At 41.0% G+C, this 26,955-nt stretch overlaps 6 protein-coding genes across 6 annotated transcripts; all 6 read right to left on the bottom strand.

Annotated features, from left to right (window-relative positions):
* Positions 1–439: 439 nt before the first annotated feature.
* LOC100147219 (keratin, high-sulfur matrix protein, B2B) lies at positions 440–5,941 on the bottom strand. The gene has a single exon (XM_023652535.2). The coding sequence runs from the start codon at positions 1,307–1,309 to the stop codon at positions 806–808; it is 504 nt and encodes a 167-aa protein (XP_023508303.1). The 5' UTR covers positions 1,310–5,941; the 3' UTR covers positions 440–805.
* A 746-nt stretch (positions 5,942–6,687) lies between these two features.
* Positions 6,688–12,618, bottom strand: LOC111775638 (keratin, high-sulfur matrix protein, B2A). Its single transcript, XM_023652537.2, has one exon. It carries the CDS (start codon positions 7,613–7,615, stop codon positions 7,127–7,129), a length of 489 nt encoding a protein of 162 aa, XP_023508305.1. The 5' UTR covers positions 7,616–12,618; the 3' UTR covers positions 6,688–7,126.
* Positions 12,619–12,654: 36 nt separating this feature from the next.
* On the bottom strand, positions 12,655–13,454 carry LOC100067332 (keratin-associated protein 1-4). The gene has a single exon (XM_014740460.3). The coding sequence runs from the start codon at positions 13,385–13,387 to the stop codon at positions 12,959–12,961; it is 429 nt and encodes a 142-aa protein (XP_014595946.1). The 5' UTR covers positions 13,388–13,454; the 3' UTR covers positions 12,655–12,958.
* A 2,770-nt stretch (positions 13,455–16,224) lies between these two features.
* Positions 16,225–20,965, bottom strand: LOC106783258 (keratin-associated protein 2-1). The gene has a single exon (XM_070227314.1). The coding sequence runs from the start codon at positions 16,868–16,870 to the stop codon at positions 16,484–16,486; it is 387 nt and encodes a 128-aa protein (XP_070083415.1). The 5' UTR covers positions 16,871–20,965; the 3' UTR covers positions 16,225–16,483.
* A 1,111-nt stretch (positions 20,966–22,076) lies between these two features.
* LOC100067281 (keratin-associated protein 2-1) lies at positions 22,077–22,788 on the bottom strand. The gene has a single exon (XM_001497372.4). It carries the CDS (start codon positions 22,714–22,716, stop codon positions 22,330–22,332), a length of 387 nt encoding a protein of 128 aa, XP_001497422.1. The 5' UTR covers positions 22,717–22,788; the 3' UTR covers positions 22,077–22,329.
* A 3,249-nt stretch (positions 22,789–26,037) lies between these two features.
* LOC100067256 (keratin-associated protein 2-1) lies at positions 26,038–26,883 on the bottom strand. Its single transcript, XM_001497351.4, has one exon. The coding sequence runs from the start codon at positions 26,807–26,809 to the stop codon at positions 26,423–26,425; it is 387 nt and encodes a 128-aa protein (XP_001497401.2). The 5' UTR covers positions 26,810–26,883; the 3' UTR covers positions 26,038–26,422.
* Positions 26,884–26,955: the final 72 nt, after the last annotated feature.

Here is a 26,955-nt window from a genome sequence, read left to right as displayed (position 1 = left end):
AGTAGATAATATCTAAGAAAGACTCTATGGTAAATATTTTAAAATTTATTTAGTAGGTAATACAATTTCTTTAGATATTGGCATGCATAAAGGAGAACATCTAGTATATTAAATGAAAGGAGATTAAAAATAGTAGAAGTACACTGGGTAGAAATCCCATAGCTTTGGTCAACCTGAAATTTTTAGCTAGAAGTGGCTCCATTAGTCTAGACCTAATCCTAACAGATTAGAGCATGTGTTTGAATAACTATGAAGGTTATTTAATGCATGGAACGTTTTTTTAACTGGTGGATTCAAGCATCGTGTAATTTGTCTTTAATCTTTCTGGTTTAGACTTTATGTTTAGGCCTTAGGATTACTATCAAAATGCAAATCCGCTCTTCTTGAATTCCAGCTAAAGGTGGACAAGCTTAAGGGTAGAAGGAAGAAAATAACTCAGTTTGCTTTGCACATTTAAATATTTTATTTGAAATTAACAGGGGATATTCAAGGAGAAAGCAGATCTGAAAATATATGGGGATCAAGAAATAGGGAGGAGAGCAGAGATGTCACTGAAATGAAGAACTACCCCACTCTCCTACCCTGCTCAGGCAAGGCAGGATACTCAGACACTCTGACCGACATATATGTTCAGTGGGCTAATGCAGCATATCCAAGAGGGTCTTGACTAAGATTTTTGTTATTTCTGAGCAGCTTAGAAACATTATGATACTCAGCAACCAAGTAAAATTGAACACTTCTTCAGAGATCAGCACAGTTTTGCTCTGCTTCCCCTTTCATTCCTAACTAATCAGCAACCTTGCTTTTAACAGGTGGACTGGCAGCAGATGGGCTCACAGCGGATGGGCTCACAGCAGATGGGCTCACAGCAGATGGGCTGGCAGCAGCAGGCTGGGCGGCAGCAGGACTGTCCACAGTAGGATGGGCGGCAGCAGGAGGCCTGGGCATGGTGCAGCTGGCAGCAGGATGGGGGGGTGCAGCTCACCACGCAGCAGGGAGGCAGGGAGGTGCCCTCCACGCGGCAGTCAGGGCGGCACCACCTGGTGCGGGAGCTCACAGCTCCATAGCCACCCTCTTGGCCACCACTGATGCCACCGCCAATGCCACTGCCAATGCCACAGCTGGTCTGGCAGAAGCTTGGCTGGCAGCAGCTGGTCTGGCAGGAGCTTGGCTGGCAGCAGCTGGTCTGGCAGAAGCTTGGCTGGCAGCAGCTGGTCTGGCAGGACCTTGGCTGGCAGCAGCTGGAGTTGCAGGTCTCACTGATGGAGCAGCTGGGAAATCCACAGAAGCTGGTGGAGCAGCAGGCCATGGTGTCAGGAGTTGGGTTGAGAGTTGTGTTGTTAAGAGAAGTTTCTGAGTTTTGGCTGCCCCCTCTACATCTGGCCTTTTATACATTCCCTAGAGCTGCGTATTTCCCCAACATTTAGCATCTTTGCTTGATACTATTTGAAAAGTGGGTCTCTGATTGGCTAACACCTGAGTTGTTTAGAAAGTTATAAATAGCATTTCAATAGTCTGCTTTGTCATTGCTCAATTAAATCTCATTATGTTTCTTCTTTGCCCTCTGGAGCAAGTGAAGGCTCATTGTGGAAGCCAATCATGGCAGCACCTCTTTATGCAAGTCACATGACAGACTAGACTTGGGCCAACCATTGCCCAGGCTTGCTTGGTCATACCTGTCCTTTGATAACCTTTAGGCAGAGTTTATCTAAACTTAACATTTCCTTCCAAGGTGGTCACTCAATTAAGGATCATGATTTCATAAGCAATTTGTCCAGACTTGGAATGACTAACATTAGTGTCATCAAAACATGAGCTATCACCTCATCATCAACATTCGAAAGACGTATGTCTATGATCAGTTTGTGCAAGATATAGTGTCCTCAGAGCTCTAAGGAGTATTTTTTCCTTTGATCATCAGTGTACATATTCTCTCCTGAAACCTTTAATGTCTTTTGCTAATAGATTGTTTTCTGACTCTACTAAATTAAAAATATGGGCTAGCAATGAATACACATTTTAGCAAGTCAAACAGTGCATAGGAATATAAAGTTAGTATTTTTCCCCCCTTCCCCCAAAGATACACATACCTTCCAAAACTAGTAGTCCAGAGATAATCAGTATTACCAGTCTGATGCATGTTCTTTGACATCTTTCTTCTTGTTTTCACAAACAGAAACCACCATATACACACATATGTCTTCTACTTCAGTAAAGTTTGGTCTCCTATACATGTTTGTTTTTGAAAAATTAAATTGTAGTAAAATCTTAAAAGTTTATATGGAGGCCTTCACTAGGTTTGGTCATGTATGTCGTCCAGATGGTTTAACAACACATTGCTTTCTCAAGGCTTTATCCTTGAAGTGGCTCCCATCATGGGAAGGGTAGGCAGAATATGCATTCCAAGGACAGGGGAGGAGCCTCCGATTGCCCAGATCCAGCTCTTTGGTCGACTGGTGGTCACGTCCTCTCAATTACCTCCTCCAACAGCTACCATAAACATGGGTGTACAAATATCTCTTCCAGACTGTGCTTTCAATTCTTTTGGGTATATGCCTAGAAGTAGACTTGGTAGATCATATGGTAATTCTATTTTTACTTTTTTGAGTAACTGTTTCCCATAGCAACTGTACCATTTTACATTCCCACTAATAGTGCACAAAGGTTCTAATTTCTCCACGTCCTTGTCAATGCTTTTTGGGTTTTTGAGAGTAGCCGTTCTAATGTGTGTGAGGTGGTCTGACATGGTGATTTTGATTTAAATTTTTGTAATGATTAGTGATGTTGAACCTCTTTTCATGTGCTTGTTGGCCATTTGTATATCTTCTTTGGAGAAATGCCTAAGTCCTTTGCCCAATTTTTAATTGTTTTGTTGCTCTTGTCGTTGAGTTTAGGAGTTCTTTATATATTCCGGATATTAATCCATTATTGGATATATGATTTGTAAATATTTTCTCCCATTCTGTAGATTGCCTTTTCATTTTGTTAGCTCTGTCCTTTAATGAACAGAAGTTTTTAATTTTGATGTAGTTCAATTTATCTATTTTTCACTTTTGTTGTCATATCCAAAAAGTCATTGCCAAATCCAATGTCATGAAGCCTTTCCCTTATGTTTTCTTCTAAGAGTTTTATAGTTTTAGCTCCTGTATTTATATCTTTGACCCACTTTGAGTTAATTTTTGTATATGGTGTAAGGTAAGCGCCCAACCTCATTCTTTTGCATATGGATATCCATTTTTCCCAACACCATTTGTTGAAAAGACTGTCCTTTCCCACTGCATGGTCTTGGCACCCTTGTTGAAAATCATTTGGCTGTGTGTATGAGGGTTTATTGAAGGGCTCTCCCATTCTATTCTATTCTATTCTATTCTATTCTATTCTACTCTATTCTATTTGTCTATATGTCTGCCTTTATGTCAGCAACATACTGTTACTGTTAGCTGTGATTACTATAGCTTTGTAATAAAGCTTGAGATCAAGAAGCTTTGTTCTTCTTTCTCAAGATTTCTTTGGCTATTTAGAGTCTTCTGTGTCCCATACAAATTTTAGGATTTTTTTCTATTTCTGTGAAAAATGCCATTGGTATTTAGATAAGGATTGCATTGAATCTGTAGATTACTTTTGGTAGTATGGACATTTTAAGAATATTAATTCTTCCAATCCATGAGCATGGAATACCTTTCCACTTACTTGTATCTTCTTCTGTTTCTTTCATCAATGTCTTATGGTTTTCAGTGTACAGATCTTTCACCTTCTTGGTTAAATTTATTCCTAAGCATTTATTCTTTTTATGCTATTATAAATGGGGTTGTTTTCTTAATTTCTCTTTCTGATAGATTGTTGTTAGTGTATAGAAATGCAACTGGTTTTGTGTATTTATTTTGTAGCTGTAACTGTACTGAATTCGTTGAATTGTTCTAACAATTTTCCTGGTGGAGTGTTTAGGGTTTTCTATATATAATATCATGTCTTCTGCAAATAGAGATAATTTTACTTCTTTATTTCTGATTTGTTGCCTTTTATTTCTTTTTCTTGCTTAATTGCTCTGGCTAGGACTTCCAGTACAATGATAAATAGATTGGGTGAAAGTGGGCATCCTTGTCTTGCTCCTGATCTTAAAGGAAAAGCTTTCAGTCTTTCACCACTGAGAATGGTGATAATGTGGGCTTTTCAAATATGGCTTTTATTATGCTGAGGAAATTTCCTTTTATTCCTAGTTTGTTGAGAGTTTTGCTTTTTTGTCATATAAGAGTGTTGAATTTCATCAAATGCTTTTTCTTCATCTATTGAAATAACCATGTGTTTTTCCCCGCTTCATTATGCTATGTGATGTAATACATTGATTGGTTTTCATATTTTGAGCCATCTTTGCATTCTAGGATAAAATCTCTCTTGGTCATGGTGTATAATCCTTTTAATGTGCTTTTGAATTCTGTTTAATAGTATTCTGTTGAAAAATTTTGCATCAATACTTATCAGGGATATTGGTTTATAGTTTTTTTTTCTTGTAGTGTCTTTGTCTAGCTTTGGTATCAAGATAATACTGACCTCACAGAATGAGTTCAGAAGTGTTTCCTCCTCTTCAATGTTTTGGAAGAGTTTGAGGAGGATTGGTGTTAATTTTTCTTTAAATGTTTGGTAGAATTCACAGTAAAGCCTTCTAATACTAGAATTTTCTCTGTTGGGAGGTTTTTTTTTTTTATTACTGATACAATCTCCTTATTAGTTATAGATCTATTTAGATTTTCTATTTCTTCATGATTCAGTTTTTATAGGTTGAGTGTTTGTAGGAATTTATCCATTTCACCTAGGTTATGCACTTTGTTGGCCTATCCTATATACATTACTCATTCTTTTAAATAGCTATGCAGTATTCCAGAGTATGACCATACCACAGTTTATTCGATCATCCCCCAATTGATAAATCCTCAATTGCTTTTAGTTCGTGCTTTTGAATTTTAAAAAATCATAGAATTTTAAGCTGAAGGAGGCTTTAATTGGATCCAGATTTAGGTGTATGAGATGGTCACGTGATGTAGGGGACTGAGCTCTTAACTGAGAATTAATTAATTACACTAAATAGTCTTCTCAAACTTGTTCTACCATTAAGGGACTGTGAACCTCAGAAAAGTCACTTAATCCCTCTGAACATTGGTTTACTCATCTGTAGGATGAGAGGATCTCTCAGACACCTCCAGGGCTAAAATTGTATAATTTCTCTACCAGATGATTCATGCTTTAAGGGTGTGATCTTCCCATGTCTGATTTACCTTGGTATCCTACATAGTACTTTTGGACCATTTGCTTACAGATGCTCAGTAAATGCTTGTTGAATAAAAGAGGGAATGAATGATTAGCAGTGTATGATAATGATAACTAGTCAAATTTGCATTTTACCAAAGTCACTTTTATTTTATATTTTTAAGTTTATTATATATTTGCTTTTCTCAGCAGGAGCTGTTAGGTAGTGATACCTGAAAGTGGTCGGTGGTTAGAATCAAAGGGGCAAAATGTGTCTCCATTTCTGTTCTGTTGTTCAAGGGTATTTTCTGGATGGGATCAGATCTCTAGGTGATGTGTTATGGAAACTGAGTCTTTGCTTACATGTTATCCTTTGTTCATGCTTTCTAATTTCTTGATTTTCATTAATCCATGAATGAATAAGGCATTGTTGTTTTAACCAAAGTAATATTCACAACAAAAAAGAATAACTCAGGGGCTGGCCCCGTGGCCGAGTGGTTAAGTTCGCGCGCTCCGCTGCTGGCGGCCCAGTGTTTCGTTAGTTCGAATCCTGGGCGCGGACATGGCACTGCTCATCGGACCACGCTGAGGCGGCGTCCCACGTGCCACAACTAGAAGAACCCACAACGAAGAATACACAACTATGTACTGGGGGGCTTTGGGGAGAAAAAGGAAAAAATAAAATTAAAAAAAAAAAAAAAAAAAAGAATAACTCAGTCCCCTCCAGTTCCAATTCCAATGAATTAATCTTAATCCTTGTCCAAAAAGCCACCCAAATTCATGAAGCATTCCCTGATACTTGTGCTTAAATATGTACAAATTCATTGTATATTATATATAAATGCATGTATACGTATAATAAATAAATGTGTATTTCTGAGTGAACATTTTAAACCAAAGTAGATGTGTTGATTCTAAAATTAGAGCAAAATCTCTATTATTCTCACTTTCAGTTTAGAAACTGGGAAATAAAGTTTTAGGAGTAAACATCCCCATCTAACCGAAAGCACGTATCCTCAGAGAGGCTTCCCCAACTTATAGTTCTCTTGCTTTGCTCTGCAAGACTACAGGTAAATGGAAGAGTGTGTTTTATCAGCATACATTACCATTGTTTGAAGATTTCCTGGAAAAGCATTCCTTTAACAGACATGAAAGAATAGGTCCTGTTCTGGCTCTGGATTCAGAGGTGCTGACTTTAACTTTCCAGTTGTGAAAGCACTGTGTGAGGTCAGGATATGGTAAGAGAGCCTGTGCCATTTCTGAGGCCCTCAGTAACCACCGTTGCTGTGTCATTTTATGGGGATTAACCTCCATTGGATCTGGTCAAATTTCCTAATGTAGTGTAAGAAGAGCAGTGTGGGATATCAAAACCAGGTTAAAAATCTTTCGTATGATTTTCTATTAAACATACATCATGAGCACACTCAATGAAGAAAAAGAGATATGTTTGCTGCACCAAACAGATATAATTTATTTGACTTTAGTATATTATTCCTTTTTCATAGGAAGTGCAATTTGCAGGACTGTGGAGTATAGGAGGTGAATGTATCAGAGAAGGGCAGATGGTTCTTCCATGACCTTGGCAGCACTGAAACACAGAAAGTAGGATCAAATGCTTGCTGAAGATCGGTCCCAAGGCAAATTGGTTTTCCCATTTTGTGAGCCAAATTTGTATTTTGGCAGACTCAGTGGGGAGATCAATGTCTTTCCAGTATTGAACGGAATCAGATAGGTCTGTGGGGCCCAAATATTTGGTAACTCCCACAACAAAAGCCAGATAAAAGGTCAAGAACTTGTTAATGGTCCAGTGGTGGTTGAAGAGATTCTTAGGTCATGAATTGAGCTGGAAGTTGAAACTTCAAGTTGGCAATCAGTAACCTGGCTTTTAGCAGGTGGGTTCACAGCAGATGGGCTCACAGCAGATGGGCTCACAGCAGATGGGCTGGCAGCAGCAGGCTGGGCGGCAGCAGGACTGTCCACAGTAGGATGGGCGGCAGCAGGAGGCCTGGGCATGGTGCAGCTGGCAGCAGGATGGGGGGGTGCAGCTCACCACGCAGCAGGGAGGCAGGGAGGTGCCCTCCACACGGCAGTCAGGGCGGCACCACCTGGTGCGGGAGCTCACAGCTCCATAGCCACCCTCTTGGCCACCACTGATGCCACCGCCAATGCCACCGCCAATGCCACAGCTGGTCTGGCAGAAGCTTGGCTGGCAGCAGCTGGTCTGGCAGGAGCTTGGCTGGCAGCAGCTGGTCTGGCAGAAGCTTGGCTGGCAGCAGCTGGTCTGGCAGGACCTTGGCTGGCAGCAGCTGGAGTTGCAGGTCTCACTGATGGAGCAGCTGGGAAATCCACAGAAGCTGGTGGAGCAGCAGGCCATTGTGTCAGGAGTTGGGTTGAGAGTTGGGTTGCTTTGAGAAGTTTTGAGTTTGTGCAGCGACTTCCACTTCAGGCCTTTTATAAGCCTTGGCCAGCTATTATTTACATAATTCCCAAAGTCTCTTCCTCATTTGTGTTTAAAATAACTTGTCTCTGAATGATAATTGCCCTGAACAAATTGAGTTATTTGTTCAACCTTTTGAAAGCCTTTAAAAGTTGATTTAATTTGGTCTTTAATTAAGTTTCTTTACCGTGGTCAAGTAGTCACTAGCATTTGTTGGGTGCATAACCCCTAATTCCTCATATTTGTTAAAATTTGCTCATTGCCCAAAGATTAATTGACTGATGCCTCACCTTTAGGGAATGTCAATATTATTCAGTGTTAACTCTGATAATTGATCTCTTGGGTCTCACGTGACAGTATAATTCTCAGTCACATGGCCTCCAGTGTTGACTGCTGCCCCTTCTCTACCTTTCCCATCTTCACTTTGCCTGTGAAGCAAAGTGGTTCAGCTGGCCAGAAATGTGGATGAATTGTCACTGATAACATTTTTGGAGTACTTGTCACGTGCCCAAACAGTTCTGAGTGCTTTGCTTGTACCAATTCATTTAATTTTCACAGCAATCCTATGGCATAGGTATCATTGCTATTCCCATCATTCATGTGAGGAAACTGAGCCACAAACAGATTTAAGTCATTTCTCTGAGTTCACACTAAGAAGTGCTGAATCTGAGATTTGAACCCATGACATCTGACTCCACACTAAACTGTTAACCCCTACAATCAATTCCCCCTTTTCCACGTAAGCAGTTGTTTTAGGGAAAATCGAAGGCTGAAAGCCAGATGTGAAAATTTGCCCTCTTCTTTTGGGCATTTTTGAGAGTAAAGGGAAGAAAGGCAGAGCTTACGGTAAATAATAGCACCGTTTATTAGAGATTTCTCTAGAGATTTTATTTTATTTTTTAGACTGTATAATAAGCACACTTCAAGAAAATCTCAAGTGCCAAAAAAGTGAACTTGCTTGACTTGTGACATCATCTATTCTTTGATTTTACGATAGTCTATAGATTTAAATTTTTTAAAAATTGAGGCATAGTTGATATATAAGATTGTATTATTTTTAGGCATACAACATAATGATTTGATATATGTATATGTTGTGATACGATCACCACAATAAGTTTATTTAACAACCATCACCACGCATAGCTACAAAATTTTTTATCTTGTCATGAGAATAAATGTTCTTAACTGCATAAAAATCATACTCTTAATATATTAATATTGGAGTGTGTGGCATACTATAGTGTGTTAGATCTGCAGTAGCAGTTTACTGTAGGTGCTAGAGACTAATCCAATTCACTGGAAAATTTGTATGATTTGAATGAGGCAGCTGAAGATGGTTTTGTTTAGGTGCAATGAGAGGTGATCTGGCTTCCATGGAGCATGGACTCTATTACAGGCAAACGGAAGTTAAAATGCCACTCACAGGGTTGGACCAGAACCAAGTGTTAGTTCTGCTTCTCCAGAAATAACAGCTTTGAGTATCGATCACAACTCTTAAGACATTTTCAAATCCCACATCAAATTTGAATTAAATGATAGGGTTCTTTGTGAATCTTTCGCTTCTTCTCCTTAAGCAAATCTACATCACAGGTTCTTTGAATAGCTATTTTTCCACCTTGGATGCTTGAAATGTGTGGATTTGTCATTGCTACAATCTTAGGAGCTATCTAAATTCATATATAAATTCAGCAGAATCTTCGATACAAAAAAGATTTATTAACTCCCTTGCAAAAAGTTCACATGTTTGAGCAGTTGAAATACATATTAATAAGGGCACTGGAGATAGTAGTGTTGCATATCAGATTTCCATTTCTGTGCTTTTCTACTGTGGCGTTGTTTTCAACATCTCCTTCAGTGCAAAATTTAACTCAATTTTCATGTTTCTGGTCTTTAGCTGCCCTTACAGAATTATTAATAATAAAGTGTTTTAGTCAGAGTTCTCCACAGAAACAGAACCAATAGGATAGATTGATGGATAGATGATAGATAGATAGATTTATTATGAGGGATTGGCTCACACAATTACGGAGGCTGAGAAGTCCCACCAGGAGCACTGAATTCTAAGGACAGGAGAAGACGGATGTCCCAGCTCAAGCAAGAGAGCAAATTCGTCCTTCCTCCACCTTTTTTGTTTTATTCAGACTCTCAACGGATTGACTGGTGCCCACCTACATTGAGGAGGATGATCCATCTTCCTTACTCAATCCATGGCTTCAAATGCTAATCTCTCCTGGAAGCACCCTCACAGAAACACCCAGAAATAATGTTTTACCAGCTATCTGAGCATCCCTTAGCCCAATCAAACTGATACTTAAAATTACTCATAACATAAGATATGATGCATAAAATTTGAGAATTCTCCTCCTGTGCCACAGAATGAAGACTAATCTGAACATTCCCTTAGCTCCTCCAAAGAAATCAAGAAAATAAAGTTCTTTCCTCCTACCGCTTAAATCCACTTCTTCTTGATTCTTTCTCATTCAAATAGAGTAAGAAGCTGTATCATTGGTGATGCTTCCCTCTGTAGATTTTCTACCCTGTTTAAATACTGGGTACCTTATCTATGTCTTCTTTGGGAAAAAAAAAATACCAGTACCTTTACATTTAAAGCTTTTTTTAAATTACTGTGCCTATTCTTTTTGGTTTTCATTACTTCGTTTAAGTTAGGGCCCCAGGCCATTCCAGTACCACAAAAAGAGAGGATGTGTTTGTTTGTTATTCTTGAATTTTTGTCTTCTGTTTATAGATACTAATGGGTTGAGTTATCTTTCTTTAAGATGTCAGGTTCCATTTTTCTAGTTACAAGTTTTGGGGGTTCTTCCAATTCCTTAAACTCTCTTTTATCAGTTCTTGAAATCAGTTGCATCTGCCTTACTTAGATTCCTGAGAAATAAGGCATGATTCATGCACCAACCAAATGAATACTCTCAACTTTTTTATTTTTTGGTGAGAAAGATTGGCCCTGAAATAACATCGGTTGCCAATCTTCTTCTTTTTGCTTCAGCAAGATTGTCGCTGAGCTAACATCTGTGCCAATCTTTCTCTATTTTGTATGTGGGACACTGCCACAGCATGGCTTGATGAGTGGTGTGTAGATCCACACCCAGGGTCTGAACCATGAACCCTGGGCCACTGAAGCGGAGCGTGTGAACTTAACCACTACACCACTGGGCCAGCCCCTGAACATTCCCAACTTTTTATCCTAAACCATGTAACAAGATCTTTCTCTTCCCTCTTGAGTGCCAGCCTGGCTCTTTTTGATGCTTCTGAGCTGAAGCCCTTCTAAGTAAGAAGTGCATCCAACCTAAATCTTCCCAACCTGATGGGAGACAGGAGAGTAGTATATGGGGGGAATAGAGTGTTGACCTTGTTTGAGAGATGTTGTGTGTGAATTTGTAGGCTGTGCCGTGATGGGGGCTCTGTGCCCTCAGAGGAAGGAGAATCTTGTTCTTCACACAAAGAGCTGTAGGATCAACAAGCTGTGTATTTCTTGGGCTATGTCCACCAAAAGGTAATGCCTTTTTCTAATTCTTGTGAAGTTGTGCTGGTGGACACCCATCCCTTTGATTTTTTATTTTAAATTGAGGTGAAATTCACATAACATACAGTTAACCATTTTAAAGTGTACAGTTGAGTGGCATTTAGTGTATTCACGATATTATGCAACCACCACACCTTTCTCTAGTTTCAAAACTTTTTCATCACACCAGAAGAGCACCTAATAACCTTTAAGCAATCACTCCTCATTGCCCTCTACCTCTAGCTGTTGGCTCACCACTTTGATTTTATGGCCAAAGATTTTATCCAGTAGAATGGAAGCTCTATTATGTGTCTTTTATTTCATCCTTACTTCTTTCTAGAACTCTCTCTGGAGATTAGAATAAGCATGGGGTTAGTGTATGCCAACATCATGTTGATTTAAATACATCCCAGTAATGGACATTTATTTTTTTTTCTACTTCACAATATATGAGAGAATTGTATAGGTATTATAGAAACATCATTTCATTTCATCATTCCCTTTGAATGAAATGAAGTGATGAGCATCATTTCATCATCCATCATTTCATCATCAAATTCCCTTTCATCATTTTCCAAAGTATATTTTGAGGAAGATTAGTGTTACAGGATGTTAGTTGTCAATAAGTGAATGGAGGATTCCCTGGTTAAATGAAATTGGGAGTGATGGCTGTAGAGATTCCTTGATTGCAGGACATCCCAGTCCCTTTAATATTCTAATGTGCTTTTTATATAAAACTTCAATATAGTGATCACACATACAAAATTATTTGACCACTGAATATTTTTTCCCCTTTGGGAATCTGAAGGGACTAATTGTCAGTGTGTCGCCTATTTAGCAAGTGACCTACTATCTTATGCCTGGAAAGGATATTGTAAGTAATAAAGCTCAATTCTCTCATATTCCAGGTTAGAAATAGGTGCCCAGGTAGGTGAAGGGACTTGCTCAAGAATTCATGGATGGTTAGCTACAAAGTGGGGACTAGAACTCAGGATGTCTTTACATCTTATGGTATTACTGTAAAATCTTGTGTTTACTGTCTTTCCAATTACGTATTATCCTTTTTATACCCTTGTTGATGGGCAGAACTGTACACAGAATCATATATGAATGAAATGAGTGGGTTTGGCAATATCTCAAGAAGCTAAACAACATAAAATTCCTTTTTGTAGAACTGATCTTCTGGAACTCCGAGCCCATCACTTCGCACATGTGAGGACCTGGGGAAGCAGTTCCTAAATACCGATGTATTCTTTTAATCATATATTTTGGCTGCAGAGTATTGGCCAATTTAATGGCAAAACAAAGGAAAACCACCTTTTAAAGACCATTATTAAAAGCACAATAATAAAGAAAAACCATAGCGCCATGCCACATTTACTGAGATTTTGAAAAATCCCAGTACTCCAATATCAATAACAAATTTCAAAGAAAAGAAACCTCCAACAACGACTTCATCACTGAAGAATGACAAATTTTATTAAATCTAAACCCAACGAGCTGTTGAAATATTTCAGACGATATTTATAGTAAAGTATTCCACATCCTTTTCACATTGTAGGACTTCTCTTGATATCTGGGTCTATGAAATACTTTTGTCTTCCATTACAAATTAATTTACCTCTTAGGGAAATTATGTAGCCATGTAACAAGAGGTTGCAAACTGGGTTATAGGTTTGGGGGCTCAGTTTATTGGGACTCCATTGTGGTTAGTTTTGAAGCGCCATTTTCTCAGCATTCCCATCAGAAGGATGTTTTCAACAGGTGGGCTCACAGCAGATGGGCTCACAGCAGATGGGCTCACAGCGGGTGGGCTGGCAGCAGCAGGCTGGGCGGCAGCAGGACTGTCCACAGTAGGATGGGCGGCAGCAGGAGGCCTGGGCATGGTGCAGCTGGCAGCAGGATGGGGGGGTGCAGCTCACCACGCAGCAGGGAGGCAGGGAGGTGCCCTCCACGCGGCAGTCAGGGCGGCACCACCTGGTGCGGGCGCTCACAGCTCCGTAGCCGCCCTCTTGGCCACCACTGATGCCACCGCCAATGCCACCACCGATGCCACAGCTGGTCTGGCAGGAGCTTGGTTGGCAGCAGCTGGTCTGGCAGGAGCTTGGCTGGCAGCAGCTGGAGTCACAGGTCCCACTGATGGAGCAGCTGGGAAATCCACAGAAGCTGGTGGAGCAGCAGGCCATGGTGTCAGGAGCTGGGTTGAGAGTTGGGTTGCTTGCAGGAGTTTCTGAGTTGGGACTGCTTGTTCTGCTGGGGCCTTTTATAGGCCTTGGCCATTTCCTATGTTTGTCACGGACAGCATTTTTATCTTATTACTCTTTAAACAGGCTTTTCCAGGTCTCACTGATTGTTCAAATACTGAGTTATTTTAAAGATATCTCCAAATTGATTTTTCCTTGTTGCTCAGCTAATACTCACCAAATGTGTTCGTTCTTGGTAGAAGTGTTGATGCTTTGTTTCCAAACAGCACTGTAATTTCCCCTCAAGTCTCAGCCTCCATTCTGCACATATGATCACATCACCTGACAAGGTGACTCTCACTCGTTAGACAACGCAATTTTGGGGTCATAGTCACCAAAACTCAAGTCTCCAGAAGAACATTCTTAACCATTGACCATCGTTCATGTAAGGCTATCTTTACATTTTTTAGATCAATGAGAGTATAGTCTCCACAGCCAGCCAGATAGAAACTCTGATAAACTCCATATTCATAGAATTTCATAGATCTTTCCAGAAATTGGATCGATCCAGTTTCAAGATCTCTCCTGAGCTTCACACATTCAGACTTGAAGAAACATTTATCACTCAGGAGGATATATGGAGCAAACCCTGTTTCATCCCAATTTACTGTGGCTATTTTGTTAGCACATATTTAAAAGAAAGGTTAAAATGTATGTCCAGTAATTAGGAAAAAAATCACAAAAAATTTTAAGTGTAATTTATACTTCTCTATGAAAGAAAAGTCACTGCTTTATGGATTATCTAGACAGTATTTATTTCTCAAAAGTTGGATTCATTTTCAGTTTATGTCATTTTATGTAACTACACATTATATCCTATGAAAAGATGTTAGACCAAAGAGTATGACAATCAAATTTATAAAAGGAACGAATAAAAGAAAAAGTAGGAGGTAGGAAATACTTTTCCTGGATCACGGTGCTTGGGAGGCGGGTTAGGAAATAGATGATCAAATGTCGTTCAGTAGGTCTAAGTGCAAAGGGATTAAGATAAATTTCAGCAAAATAAAAATTGAAACAATTCCTGGTGGTTCCTAAAAGAAAGAATGTGATTTTCCATTGGAAGTTTAGGGCTACATGGAGGGAGGTTAAAAAAAAAAGTGATGGCCAAAAGAATACATCATTATGCTTGTGGTAAGTTTATTCCTCCCTGCCAACCATGGATAGAAGCACATAGTTAGATTTTATGAGGTGGAGGTATTGATTTGTACAGTGATAGAATTACATTAGAATGTGATTCATGCAAGTATCGCTAAAGATGTTCATGTCACAAGGTAACCATGACTGTAGGTATGAAGATGAAAGGTGGTTAGATAGAATCATCAAATATTGGAGATCAAAAACTTAATAAATCATCTTGTCCAACCATTTAATTTTATAGGTGTAGAAACTGACATCATTCTTATTATAAACAGCACGTGTTTACTAAATCCTATTATGCATGGAGCACTAAAGGGTTCTACAGAAGGCAACATTCAGTCTTCCCACCTCATGTCTCGCTCTAGTGCACAAATCAGCATAGTCTTGATACAAAGAATTAATCAAGGAAAAGAGTCAAACACAGAACCATTCCCGTCAAAGCTCTAAAGTGGAACATTGATGTCGTGCTGCAGACAACTTCTAATTTCATCTTAGCATCAGCTGATGCTAGAATACGATTAAGTCTAGCAGAGGCTGCATTTTCGAGAGGTCAGTGACTTGCTCCACGTACACAGCTGGTACACAGCTGGAAGAGCTGGATCCCAAACTTCTACCCCTCAGTCCTGGATCACTTCATTTTACTTGATACTGTGCTGCTTTCCAGGATCGATTAGAGTTAGTAAAACTCTCTGTCTCCTGTTTTAAAAAAAATATTTTATAATAGCTTAAGAATAGAAATAGTGGTAGGCACGGCACACTACGGAGTAGGGATTTTAAACACACAGGAAATAAGCATAAATATGTTAAAATTCTTTTAAGTCTGTTCTGTCCGGAAGAGTTTCCCCTAGAATTACAATGTCACATTTGATTCCTAATTGTTTTTTGTCTCCCACATTCAGATGAGTTAATGTTCCTTCTGGGTTTCTATGTCTGCCATACTCTTCGTGTCTTCTCCATTCCACGGCCATCATCCTAGTTCAGTTTTTGTTATGTATCACTTGGACCAGGGCAATGGCCTCTTGATTCATTTCTGTATAGTCCTTACACATCTAGCCTTTGAACTTCTGTTTTTATAAGCAGCTACCGCAGGAATCATTCCAATGCCCAACTCCTGTCAGGGCATTCCCTTGCCCCAAGACTTTCAAGAGCTCCTTAGTGCGTCGAGAATTAAGGGCATACTCCTTTGGCTAGTATTCAAAGCACACAAATTTTCCAAATTTACCTTTCACTATTACTCTATAAATATCCAGTGCTCCCACCAAACTATCCTCTGAACAACCCTTCCTTCTATACAACGTTTCCATTGTTGAGGGTGGCATCTTCCCTGCAGACCCCAAAATCTTAACCCATCTAAAATGCTAGCTTCCTTTCCAATCTTTCTTGGTCTCCCTAGTCAATAATGACTTCTCTGTCGACACCATAGTGTGTTGTACTTTTCTTCATATTCTAATTTTCAGTTGAGTCATTGTGAATTTCATTCACCTCCCTAGAAGTTTCTTGAAGAGGGGAAAATTTTTAAGTCAATTTTAACTTCTGTTGTATACCATACAGTCTGTGACTTGCAGACGGTAGGCAGTTGGTACATTTTGTTATGTTTAAATTTAATGAAAATGTTAGAATGAATAAGTAAAACCAAATCTGTGTTTGCTAGGCCAAAGAAGGGAAGTTTATTAGAAAACAAAGATGCCACAAGACAAGGTCTAAGATGAAAAGAAGGAAGTTTCTACTGTTAACAAAGACTTGAGAACAGCCCAAGCCTTAATAGATGAGTCTGGATCTCCATCCAACTCCTAGTTGACTTGGAGTCTTGATGGCTCAGGGCAGGAGGTTTGTTAGGTAGAGAAATGGGAGTATGACTTTTCCAGAAGGTTGATTGCTTGCCGCAGGCAGCCAGTGCCCTGCTCAGCAGCGGGAGGTCCTGCAGACAGTGCGGCAGGGGGCCGGCTGGCAGAAGCGGGGCCGGCAGCAGGGGGACTGCACAGAGATGGGCTGGCAGCAGGTGGAGGCCCAGCAGCAGGGCCGGCAGACCACGGCCGTGCAGGACGTGGGGCAGCAGCTGATGGGGCGGCAGCAGCCCTCCTGCAGGGAGCAGGGGTCACAGCAGATGGGGCGGCGGCAGGGCTCGCAGATGGAGCGCGTGTAGCGGGGCACACAGGTCACGGGCCGGCACACGGTGGTCTGGCAGGACACGGGGCGGCAGCAGCAGGGGTCGCGGCGGAAGCAGGGCTGGCAGCAGCCTCTCCCAAGGCTCAGGGAGGAGAAGGTGGAGCCACAGCAGGAGCCTGTCATGGTGGTGTCTGGGTCTGGGCTGGGTTGGGCTGGTGAGAGTAGTTGAGTGTTCTCAGGTGTGAATGTCTTCCTCCTGCTCTGGGCCCTTTATATACCCTGGCAGGTTGATGATGATCCCTCTTGTTTATCTTTAGGCCAATTAAGTAGAATTTTGTTATGATTGATGGTTGTATTGCTCATACCATAGTCATGACTTCATTAAAGGACTCTTGTTGCGTCTCTAAGTATGGATGTGCTCATGCTGTTCCTCATCAGTGTCTAAGCACCCGCAGCCATTTGAGGTGATGGCAGCTCTTGATGCTTCTTTTGAGTAGATAGCACCTGGGTAATCCCGGACAAGATGGTCCTAAAGGAACTGGAACATTTAAAAGAAATTAAACATACAGGGTTTTCTAGAACATTGACTAGGTCCTATCCTTGACTCCCAAGAGATCCCGTGAAAAGCCTACGCGTGAATCAGACAGGTGTTAACATGTCCTGCCATGTAGATTCCATGTGAATGCTTGTACATATCTCTTGATGTAATGGAGTGTATATGCCTTGAATAGGATCACAGCTCATGTACTTGAATAGGAAAGGAAAAGCCTATTTCTGTAAACCAGGTGAGTATTGGAATAAAACATACAAGACTGCCATGCATTTTTTCCTTTTTTCCAGTTCAGGTTGTGCGCAACTCGGGTCCTTCTGGTTACAGAATGCTGATTTTATCTCTGAGACGTGGCATTTTTAGACTTGCCTTTCTTATGCATGTGGTGAAGAATCATGTAATGAAACGCTTTTTCTTAATGTACCTTGACATGAGTGCTATGACTTTGAAGTGACAAGATGGAAGTTTTTCCAACCAATATGGCAAACATATACAATACACCATTCAGGGGAGGTGCTGTAAGAGGCCACACAGCTGTTCTGCGATGGCGCTGCCAGAGTGTGATGGGCCTGAATCTTCAGGAAGTATCGCCAGAGGCAGGTGAGGAATTGCATGGGGAAAACAGTCTCATTACTTTTCAGCTTTACCTTTCCTATTATTCACCGGATGGAGTTTTGGATCACTTTAGGATCATTCCCATTATTCAAAAGAGTGTGCCTCGGGCCCCAGGAGCTGAAGCTCCCCAAATGGAATTTCAAATGTAATTTCAAAACTTTAAAACGAGCATAAATTGACTGCATGTCTAGTCACAACTGGGGAAACAGAGGAGGGAGAAGTCAAGCAGAGTCTCAGCACTGAAGATCTTTCACTGTCTTACACGTCACATTCTTTCTCTTGTCCATGGACACATGTGATCATTTCAAAGCAGTAACAAGAACCCAGATAAAAAGTTGTATATTCTGCTCCCTTTTTCTCCCGGCTTTATTGAGATATAATTGACATATAACATTGTGTAAGTTTAAGGTGTACATTGTGATGATTTGATACAGTATATATTGCAAAATATTCACCACAATAAGGTTAGTGAAGAGATCCTTCACCTTACTTAATTGTCATTTTGTTGTTGTTGTTGTGGTGAGAACATTAATGCTCTACTCTCACAGCCACTTCCACATATGCAGTACAGCATTGTTAATTATAGTCACCATGCTGTGCATTGGATCTCCAGAATTTATTCATCTTATAACTGAAAGTTTGTATTCTTTGACCAGCATCCCCTCATTTCCCCCACCCCTCAGCCCCTGGCAACCATCATTCAACTATCTGTTTCTATGAGTTTGATGTTTTTGATTCCACACGTAAGTGAGATCATACAATATATGTCTTCCTCTGTCTGATATTTCACTTAGTATAATGCCCTTAAGATCCCTCCGTATGTGTGTGTGTGTATGTGTGTGTGTGCGTGTGTGTGTGTATATCCATTCATCTGTTGTTAGACATTTAAGTTGTTTCTATGTCTTGGTTATTAAGAATAATGCTCTTCTGAACCTGGGAGTGCAGATAGCTCTTCGAGACAGTGATTTCATCTCCTTAGGATATATACCCGGAAGTGACATGACTGGATCATATGGTAGTTCTATTTTTAATCTTTTGGAGGGATCTCCGAACCATTTTCCATAGTAGTTGTACCAATTTAAATTCCCACCAACAGTCCACCTGGGATCACTTTTCTCTACACCCTTGTCAGTATTTATTATCTCTTGTCTTTTTGATAACAGCCATTCTAACAGATGTGAGGTGATATCTCATTGTGGTTTTGATTTACATTTCCCTTCTTATTAGTGATGTTGAGCACCTTTTCATGTACTTATTGGCCATCTGTATGTCTTCTTTGGAAAAATGTCTTTTCAAGTCCTCTGCCCATTTTTAAATTGGATTGCTTGTTTGTTTTGCTGTTGAGTTGTATGAGTTCTTTATATATTTTGGATTTAACCCTTTATCAGATATATAGTTTGCAAATATTTTCTCTGGTTATGTAGGTTGCCTTTTCATTTTGTTGATTGTTTCCTTTGCTGTGCAGGAGCCATCTACTTTGGTGTCATCCCACTTGTTGATTTTTGCTTTCGTTGCTTGTGTTTTGCTCTTTTCAAGGCACATTGTCTCACAATCAGTTTTTCACGTTGCTTGGAGGTGTTCATGATGAGCACGTTTGTGCAAGGGAAGCCTCTTTGGAAGATGCATAAAACTCAAGTTAACTAGTCTCATTTCTCTGCTCCAAACACTTCTGATCCAAAGTCACTCCAAAGAGATTTTTCTGTCTCCTTTATAAAGATTCACGAAGACAGAGTGTCCACAAGTCCCTCAGTAAGCTCTTCTAGTGTTTATTCAGTCTAAAACACTCATCCTCACCCCACAGGCAAACTTCGTTTCCAGGCAGAGAAAATATGGCTCATGCTTCAGTAATACATGGCACAGAGCTCTGTGATTTGACACTGGCGGCAAGTCATACACTATTTTCTGATGCCACTTATCCTGAAACACTTATTGGAAATTTTACCACTTACTGGCTGTGTGTCTCTGAGCCGTGGGATGTAGTAATAGTACATAGCTAGGTTGTTATGAAAATTAGATGAGCTAATATTTGTCAAGCACTAAACGGTGCCTGGCACTTAGTAAGTGTTTTGCATCTGTTAAGTGAATAAACATATTTTAAAAGGTCATGTTATGCTGATGCCTTATAAACTCTAAATTTTGAATTTGGAACCAAGATGAACATATTTCAGATGGCAATTAACAAGTCCTCTCCTCAGTCACCACATATTATAAAAGATTATTCAGTGGGGAGTCTCATTAATAGCATGAAATAAAATAAAAATACCCAGAAGGAAGATACAGAGCCCCTTCTTTTGGATCACCAGTCTCTGTAGAGGGGAGTCAGGCTATTGTTGTAGAACCAACAAAAAGATGGGTCACAATTGTGGATAGTGACACAAACCATGCTGCGAACCCACAGCCCATGCGACACAGAGTGAAGTCTGAGAAAAACATCCCTTAAAAAAGTTTTGAAGCTGATTTAGACAGACTCCTACTGGTGATGGGCCACATACTTTGCATAACAAATGCTAGGGCTTTATTTAACGCTACTGTTGAACAATAACATTATGAACAAATTTTAATGTGAAAAATATTGTCTTGTTGTATTCTCAATTCCCTATAAAAATGGAGAAAACAATTGTACATATAATCTGAAATAGCTAGCAATTTTTTAAAGTTCTTAATTTTCACCTAATTTTATGCAATTGAGATGATCCTAAAATGTTAAGATATGAATTCAATGCTTAATAATTTGATCACATTTTAAAGATATCAGAGAAGTCCACTAAGTTTAATATAATGGTGCACTCTTCTATATATAATAAAGGACTTCTTTAGGAGTACAGACAGCTGCTGTCTACTTTATCTGCTTTAAATCCATTTAGACTTTCATGGGCAGGTTTTTAAGAGCAGTGCATAATCATGAGAAAGGTTTAAATATTTTTCCCAAAATAGATGTAGATTTTAGACAGCACATTTAAAAAATAAAATATACATTCACTTAAGAAATTATGTAATTAAGAAAAATATAAAGAATAAAATGAATATTATCCCCAGTTAGATTTTATTGCATAATGTTCTAGATATTTTTTTAGGCGTAAACATAGATAGACACACAGAACACATTTTTCCTCACAAAATAATTTAATATTTTATTTTATAGCTTACTTATTTTTTACTTAAATATATGACAGAACAATTGCATGATGTTTCCTAATAGGTTTACAATCTTCAACTATTTTCGGCATTTCTTCTACAATTATATTGCTTAAATTATATACTATTTGACTTTTTTCTTATTTATGCCTCATCTCCCTAAGTAAATTATAACATCTTTGAAGCAGAAGGCCTCTCTTATTCCTTTATATTCCCTCAGGGTGGTCAACTAAATGCCTTATTCCTCGCAGAAGTTCAATAATCATGTGTAAATTGACAGTGATTGATTACTTTACTGGAGCGAGCCATCTGTTCTCAATTCCTGAGCGTAAAGATAAGCAGCCCTCAAGAGTCAGTGTGATCTGATGTCCACATGTGTCGACTTTGTGAATAACGTTCTAAATAATGATCGGATCTATAATGCGTAGAAGGGCGAGCATTATCCGAAGCAGCAGTTAGACTTGGGCACAAAAGCCAAAAGAACACAGTCACTCCGGGCGGAGAAATGTGTTTCCTCCCACACTAGGAGGGAGTGTTTGACCTAAAGGCTCCGTGTCAGGAGGTTTGCATTCTCCTGGGTCCTTCCTGAGCATCAGTGGTTATAATTCCATTATAATTCTATTAGTGAGTAACTTATTTAATCTTCCATTACTCATTGCTCTTCAACTTCAAAAACAGGTGGATGGTCAGACGTTACCCAAGGTTCCTTCCATCTCTAACATCTGGGCTTTCTGTGATGTGTGAACAGGTGTCGATTCAGTGAACAAACCCTCCGACTCAGAATATGTGTCCACCCAGATGCAGCCTCCTAACTGGTCATTGCTGAAGGACGTTTCTCAGATGTTTGCCGTGTGTCTGGATTGTGGGCACAAGTGACTCTGTATACACAATGAAGATATAGCCATGCCCATCTTCCTCACTCAGCTACTGTGCCCTATAAATGCCATTTAGAAGGATAATAAGGAAACCACCCAGACTTAGGTTATTTCAGAGAACGATTTAAGAAGATTATTCTCTATTTTGCTTTGAATATCTCTGGACAAAACAGAGTCACAGAAGCTACCAAAAGGAATATCACAAAGACCATGATTTTTATGCTGGGAGTACTAAGTTTATTAGGAAACAGACAACATGATATAAGAGTTACACAGGGGTCTTGAGAGGACAGGTACTCTTCATCAGTAGTTAGTCTGAAAAGATGTTTTCAGTGCCTACTTGAGCTGTTTGAAGAGGTGAGGAATGGGCTTTTCAAGAAAATGCATGTCATTCTGCCAAGAAGTGCTGAGTGACATCAGAATGGACCCGGCCATGTACTGGGGGACCCTTAGTGATGATGCCCTGCTCAGCAGCGGGAGGTCCTGCAGACAGTGCGGCAGGGGGCTGGCTGGCAGAAGCGGGGCCGGCAGCAGGGGGACTGCACAGAGATGGGCTGGCAGCAGGTGGAGGCCCAGCAGCAGGGCCGGCAGACCACGGCCGTGCAGGACGTGGGGCAGCAGCTGATGGGGCGGCAGCAGCCCTCCTGCAGGGAGCAGGGGTCACAGCAGATGGGGCGGCGGCAGGGCTCGCAGATGGAGCGCGTGTAGCGGGGCACGCAGGTCACGGGCCGGCACACGGTTGTCTGGCAGGACACGGGGCGGCAGCAGCAGGGGTTGCGGCGGAAGCAGGGCTGGCAGCAGCCTCTCCCAAGGCTCAGGGAGGAGAAGGTGGAGCCACAGCAGGAGCCTGTCATGGTGGTGTCTGGGTCTGGGCTGGGTTGGGCTGGTGAGAGTAGTTGAGTGTTCTCAGGTGTGAATGTCTTCCTCCTGCTCTGGGCCCTTTATATACCCTGGCAGGGTGCTGATGACCCCCAGGACACATGGTCATTTCCTCCTGTTTGTTTATTCTTTTTGAAATAGCATTGGCAGGTTAGTAAGTTCTCTAGACATTTTTTTTGAGGTGCTCAGATACTCATAAAAGACTGTGCTTTCCTCATTTAGTAGAAACTCATTATATTTTGCTATTTATATTTCAAATAAGAACTTAACGACCCTAACCTCAAAGCCTCCAATTATCTTGATAATTCAGGGATGCTTTTGCCAGTTGATGTCTTGATGGCACAGAGCCACTGTCAATCTCTTTGGGTTGCTTAGAGTGGAGGTGAATTCCCCAAGGCGGGAGTGTCCTTTTCTACTGCTGAGCCTCCTGGGCCAAACGTGGTCAGAACAGTACTACAGGGATATTGCAAAAGTCACGGTTTGTCAGTCAAAGAAGAATTTTCCAGTCCACTTTTTGGAGCTACGGGAATGCATCTTGGTAGGCCTCTATCATCAGTGTTTGTGGGGTTTTTTCCAATTTTTTTATTTTGGTAAATTTACTATCTTAGCCATTTTTGTGTGCAGAGTTCAGTGGCATTAAATACACATATTGTTGTGCAACGTCAGCACCATCCATCTCCAGAACTCTTTCATCTTGCAAAACTGAAACTCTGTCCCCATCAAACAGTAACTCTCCATGACCCCCTTTCTCCAGTCCCTGGCAACCACCATTGTACTTTTAAAAAATTGTCTCCCCTTGCCCCCATACCCCAGCCTACGGGAACCAGTATTCTACGAGTTCAGCTTTTTTTTGGCTTTGGTACGTGCTCATTGATTTCCATAGTCATATCTTTCCAAACCAAGGTGAATTTCATTATTTATACGCCTCCTGATAGCCAGTATCATTGAGTTCTAACTATGTTCCAAGCACTATGCTAAAAGAAATAAATGTATTAATTCATTCTTCATAATAATCCTATGAGGTAGGTATTATTATATTCCTCATTTTACACATAAGGAACCAGATAAGTAACTTGCCTAAGGTCATACACCTAGTAATGTTGGAGCCAACGCTGATTCTAAAACCTTCTGTGGGAATAATATTTGTAAGCCCGAGAAGTTGGAGAAAGGAATTGTGGGTTCTACATTCCCTGTCATTAAGTAATGTCTGTTTTATTTAGGAATTTTAACAGTGAATTTAATTTTAAAACAGGGATTTTACTTATTTTATTACTGAAATGGCTGATTTTTACAGTCACCTGAAGGGATTCTGTGTCTTACCCAAATCCTCAGGAATTGGAGGAATTATCTCCCACACTGTCTTCTCAAATTCCAAAGCACGCCTGAAGGAGACGGCGTCAAAGCTGGACACAGTTGTGCGGTCCCGGGGCACTATGAACAAAGCCGCCATCTAGAGGGAGGCTCAGTCTGCCCGCATCACAAAACCGCCAGGCAGTGATGCAGTCAGAGGCGGTCTTCAGGTCTACCTCGCCCAAACCCCAGAGTCACTTGCTCCAGTGTCTCCCCATGGACTATGCTTGAGCTCATTCCTGCTTATAGAACCGGTTGTGATTTTCAATGGTTTCAAACTGTCAGGGTCTGTAGGAAAATCATGGCACTTCCCCATTTTGGAGCTTCTGCCCCTGAATTTGCTTGGTTCCGACCTTTTGCTTTACAACGAAGTCTGTTCTACGTCTGTGGTTGAAGGCTTCAGTTTAAGGCTTCTTCTTCTTCTTTTTTTTTGGTAGGAAAGATTGGCCCTGAGCTAACATCTGTTGCCAGTCTTCCTCTTCTTTTTTCCCTCCCCCAAGCCCCAGTGCATAGTTGTATATTCAGTCTTCTTCTTGATGGTTCTACTTGCCCAGTCCCTTGCCGCTTACGCCGACCTGCACCAGCCACTGTGGCTGACCAGGGCATGGTGTTACTGTGGAAACAAACAGGATCCAATAACAATGATGAGCTTGGGAGAAAATAAAGCACTCTACATCTGAGAAAATATTGCAAGATGAGGAAGTCTCTAGAAGGCTAACAAGGAAGATTCTGGGATGAAGGAAAACAGATGTAGTTAGAGAATTTAAAAAATAGTGATCAAGAGTATGTAGAAAGAAATTGGACTTGTGAGCCCATCCCTTGGTAAACTATCAAATCCTTAATAAAGAGAAAATTCCACTGTGCACATACTGACAATGCTAAAATTTTTAATATAATGAGCTACTTCTTGAGAAACTTTTACCGTATTTCAAAAAAAAACACTTTCTTCATGAGATTGTTTATTGTTTTATTATAAGAATGCACATGTCCAGCAGGATAAGAGAGCTAGGGTGGGATGAAGTCTTTCTCTCTTCCAAACCCTTGGAACTTACTCAACCATTCAACAAATAATTTCTGATTATATGCTATGTGCCACATACTGTGCGGAACAGTGGGAATCCAGTAGTGAACAAAGTCAATCAAGATCCAGGCCTTCACAATGCTTAATTGCCTGACTCGTCTCCCTGGACAGGTAGAGATGCCCAAGCATATAAGCAGCACATTCCAAAATCTCTTTTAGATTGGATGTTAGGAACTGCATATATATTTCTCCAGGAAACAATAGTGGTTAGTTTCCCGACCCAGCCTAAAAGTGTTTAACAACAACAAAAACATATCTAGTGTGGTTAACGTTATCACTATTTTAACTACATTGGCATTGTTTTAATGGTAAAATTGCTTGGAGTTCTAAATTAGAATGGTTCCAACCAAGCTAGCTACGCTTCTGCCTCTCCTCTCAACAGCAGTGACTCCACTGGAATCAGAACTGGCCTTAGTGGTGCTGGAGGGAGCCGTGGAAGAGATGGGACAGTGGCTCTTCCAGCAGAGGTATTCAGTGGGTAGGAATTCCTGGGGACCGAATGATGTTCATCTCTGCATAGTTTCCTAAATCAGGGAACAAACGGGGCTCAGACTTAGGCTTCCTCCACCTTATCACATGTGTGTGGATGATTCGTGAGTCAAGTTCATGACCAGAGAGACCTGCTGTATTCTCTCCATTTCCCCAGCATCGCCACAAAACATGTGACTTGAAATATGAAGGTGCTTCGCATAAGACGGTCTGAATTATTTGAATTGCTAATTATAGACCTTGCGCCTGAATTGTTCCTAAAGATAGAAAAATTGTCCTTCGAAAATCCTTCTTCCTTTGATTCTTCTGATTCTGCATACCATAACTTAAGCTAAAATAAGCTTTTGAAGATTAACAAACAACAAAGAGAAACGCATTTGCTTCCCAGAAATAAAATTTTATTATTTTACTATGCAAAAACCAAGCATAAATGCAATATTGTTCTGGAGATATATCTCATCTTGAAATAGTAGAGAGGTGATGATGAGTCGGGGGATAGAGCTCCATTCAAGAGGAACTTTGATCTTTGTTTGCTCATTTTTTCAAGCCAGGACTTCAAATGATGAAAGCAGGAATTTTTCTAAAGATTGTCAAAGAGGGCCAGGATTAGCTGCGTAATTGTGGGAAAACGGATAGACAGTTACTGTTGAGTTAGTTATTGAAGAGCAGTTAGGTTGCAAACGTAGTGTCTTTCATCTGATCCATCAGGAATGGGAAGAGTTTGCACACGGTTCTGAACACCTGGGAATGTTTCCTGCTGCTCAGCAGCGGGAGGTCCTGCAGACAGTGCGGCAGGGGGCCGGCTGGCAGAAGCGGGGCCGGCAGCAGGGGGACTGCACAGAGATGGGCCGGCAGCGGGTGGAGGCCCAGCAGCAGGGCCGGCAGACCACGGCCGTGCAGGACGTGGGGCAGCAGCTGATGGGGCGGCAGCAGCCCTCCTGCAGGGAGCAGGGGTCACAGCAGATGGGGCGGCGGCAGGGCTTGCAGATGGAGCGCGTGTAGCGGGGCACGCAGGTCACGGGCCGGCACACGGTTGTCTGGCAGGACACGGGGCGGCAGCAGCAGGGGTTGCGGCGGAAGCAGGGCTGGCAGCAGCCTCTCCCAAGGCTCAGGGAGGAGAAGGTGGAGCCACAGCAGGAGCCTGTCATGGTGGTGTCTGGGTCTGGGCTGGGTTGGGCTGGTGAGAGGAGTTGAGTGTTCTCAGGTGTGAATGTCTTCCTCCTGCTCTGGGCCCTTTATATACCCTGGTGGATGCTGATGACCCCCAGGACACGTGGTCACTTCCCGGAGTTGT

The sequence above is a fragment of the Equus caballus genome, chromosome 11, assembly GCF_041296265.1.
Source record: "Equus caballus isolate H_3958 breed thoroughbred chromosome 11, TB-T2T, whole genome shotgun sequence".
NCBI classification, from domain to species: domain Eukaryota; kingdom Metazoa; phylum Chordata; class Mammalia; order Perissodactyla; family Equidae; genus Equus; species Equus caballus.
This window is presented reverse-complemented; position numbering and strand designations above follow the sequence as displayed.

Excerpts from the sequence above, each read along its gene's own strand:
- LOC100147219 (XM_023652535.2), bottom strand. The coding sequence starts at position 1,309 with ATGGCCTGCTGCTCCACCAGCTTCTGTGGATTTCCCAGCTGCTCCATC.
- LOC111775638 (XM_023652537.2), bottom strand. The coding sequence starts at position 7,615 with ATGGCCTGCTGCTCCACCAGCTTCTGTGGATTTCCCAGCTGCTCCATC.
- LOC100067332 (XM_014740460.3), bottom strand. The coding sequence starts at position 13,387 with ATGGCCTGCTGCTCCACCAGCTTCTGTGGATTTCCCAGCTGCTCCATC.
- LOC106783258 (XM_070227314.1), bottom strand. The coding sequence starts at position 16,870 with ATGACAGGCTCCTGCTGTGGCTCCACCTTCTCCTCCCTGAGCCTTGGG.
- LOC100067281 (XM_001497372.4), bottom strand. The coding sequence starts at position 22,716 with ATGACAGGCTCCTGCTGTGGCTCCACCTTCTCCTCCCTGAGCCTTGGG.
- LOC100067256 (XM_001497351.4), bottom strand. The coding sequence starts at position 26,809 with ATGACAGGCTCCTGCTGTGGCTCCACCTTCTCCTCCCTGAGCCTTGGG.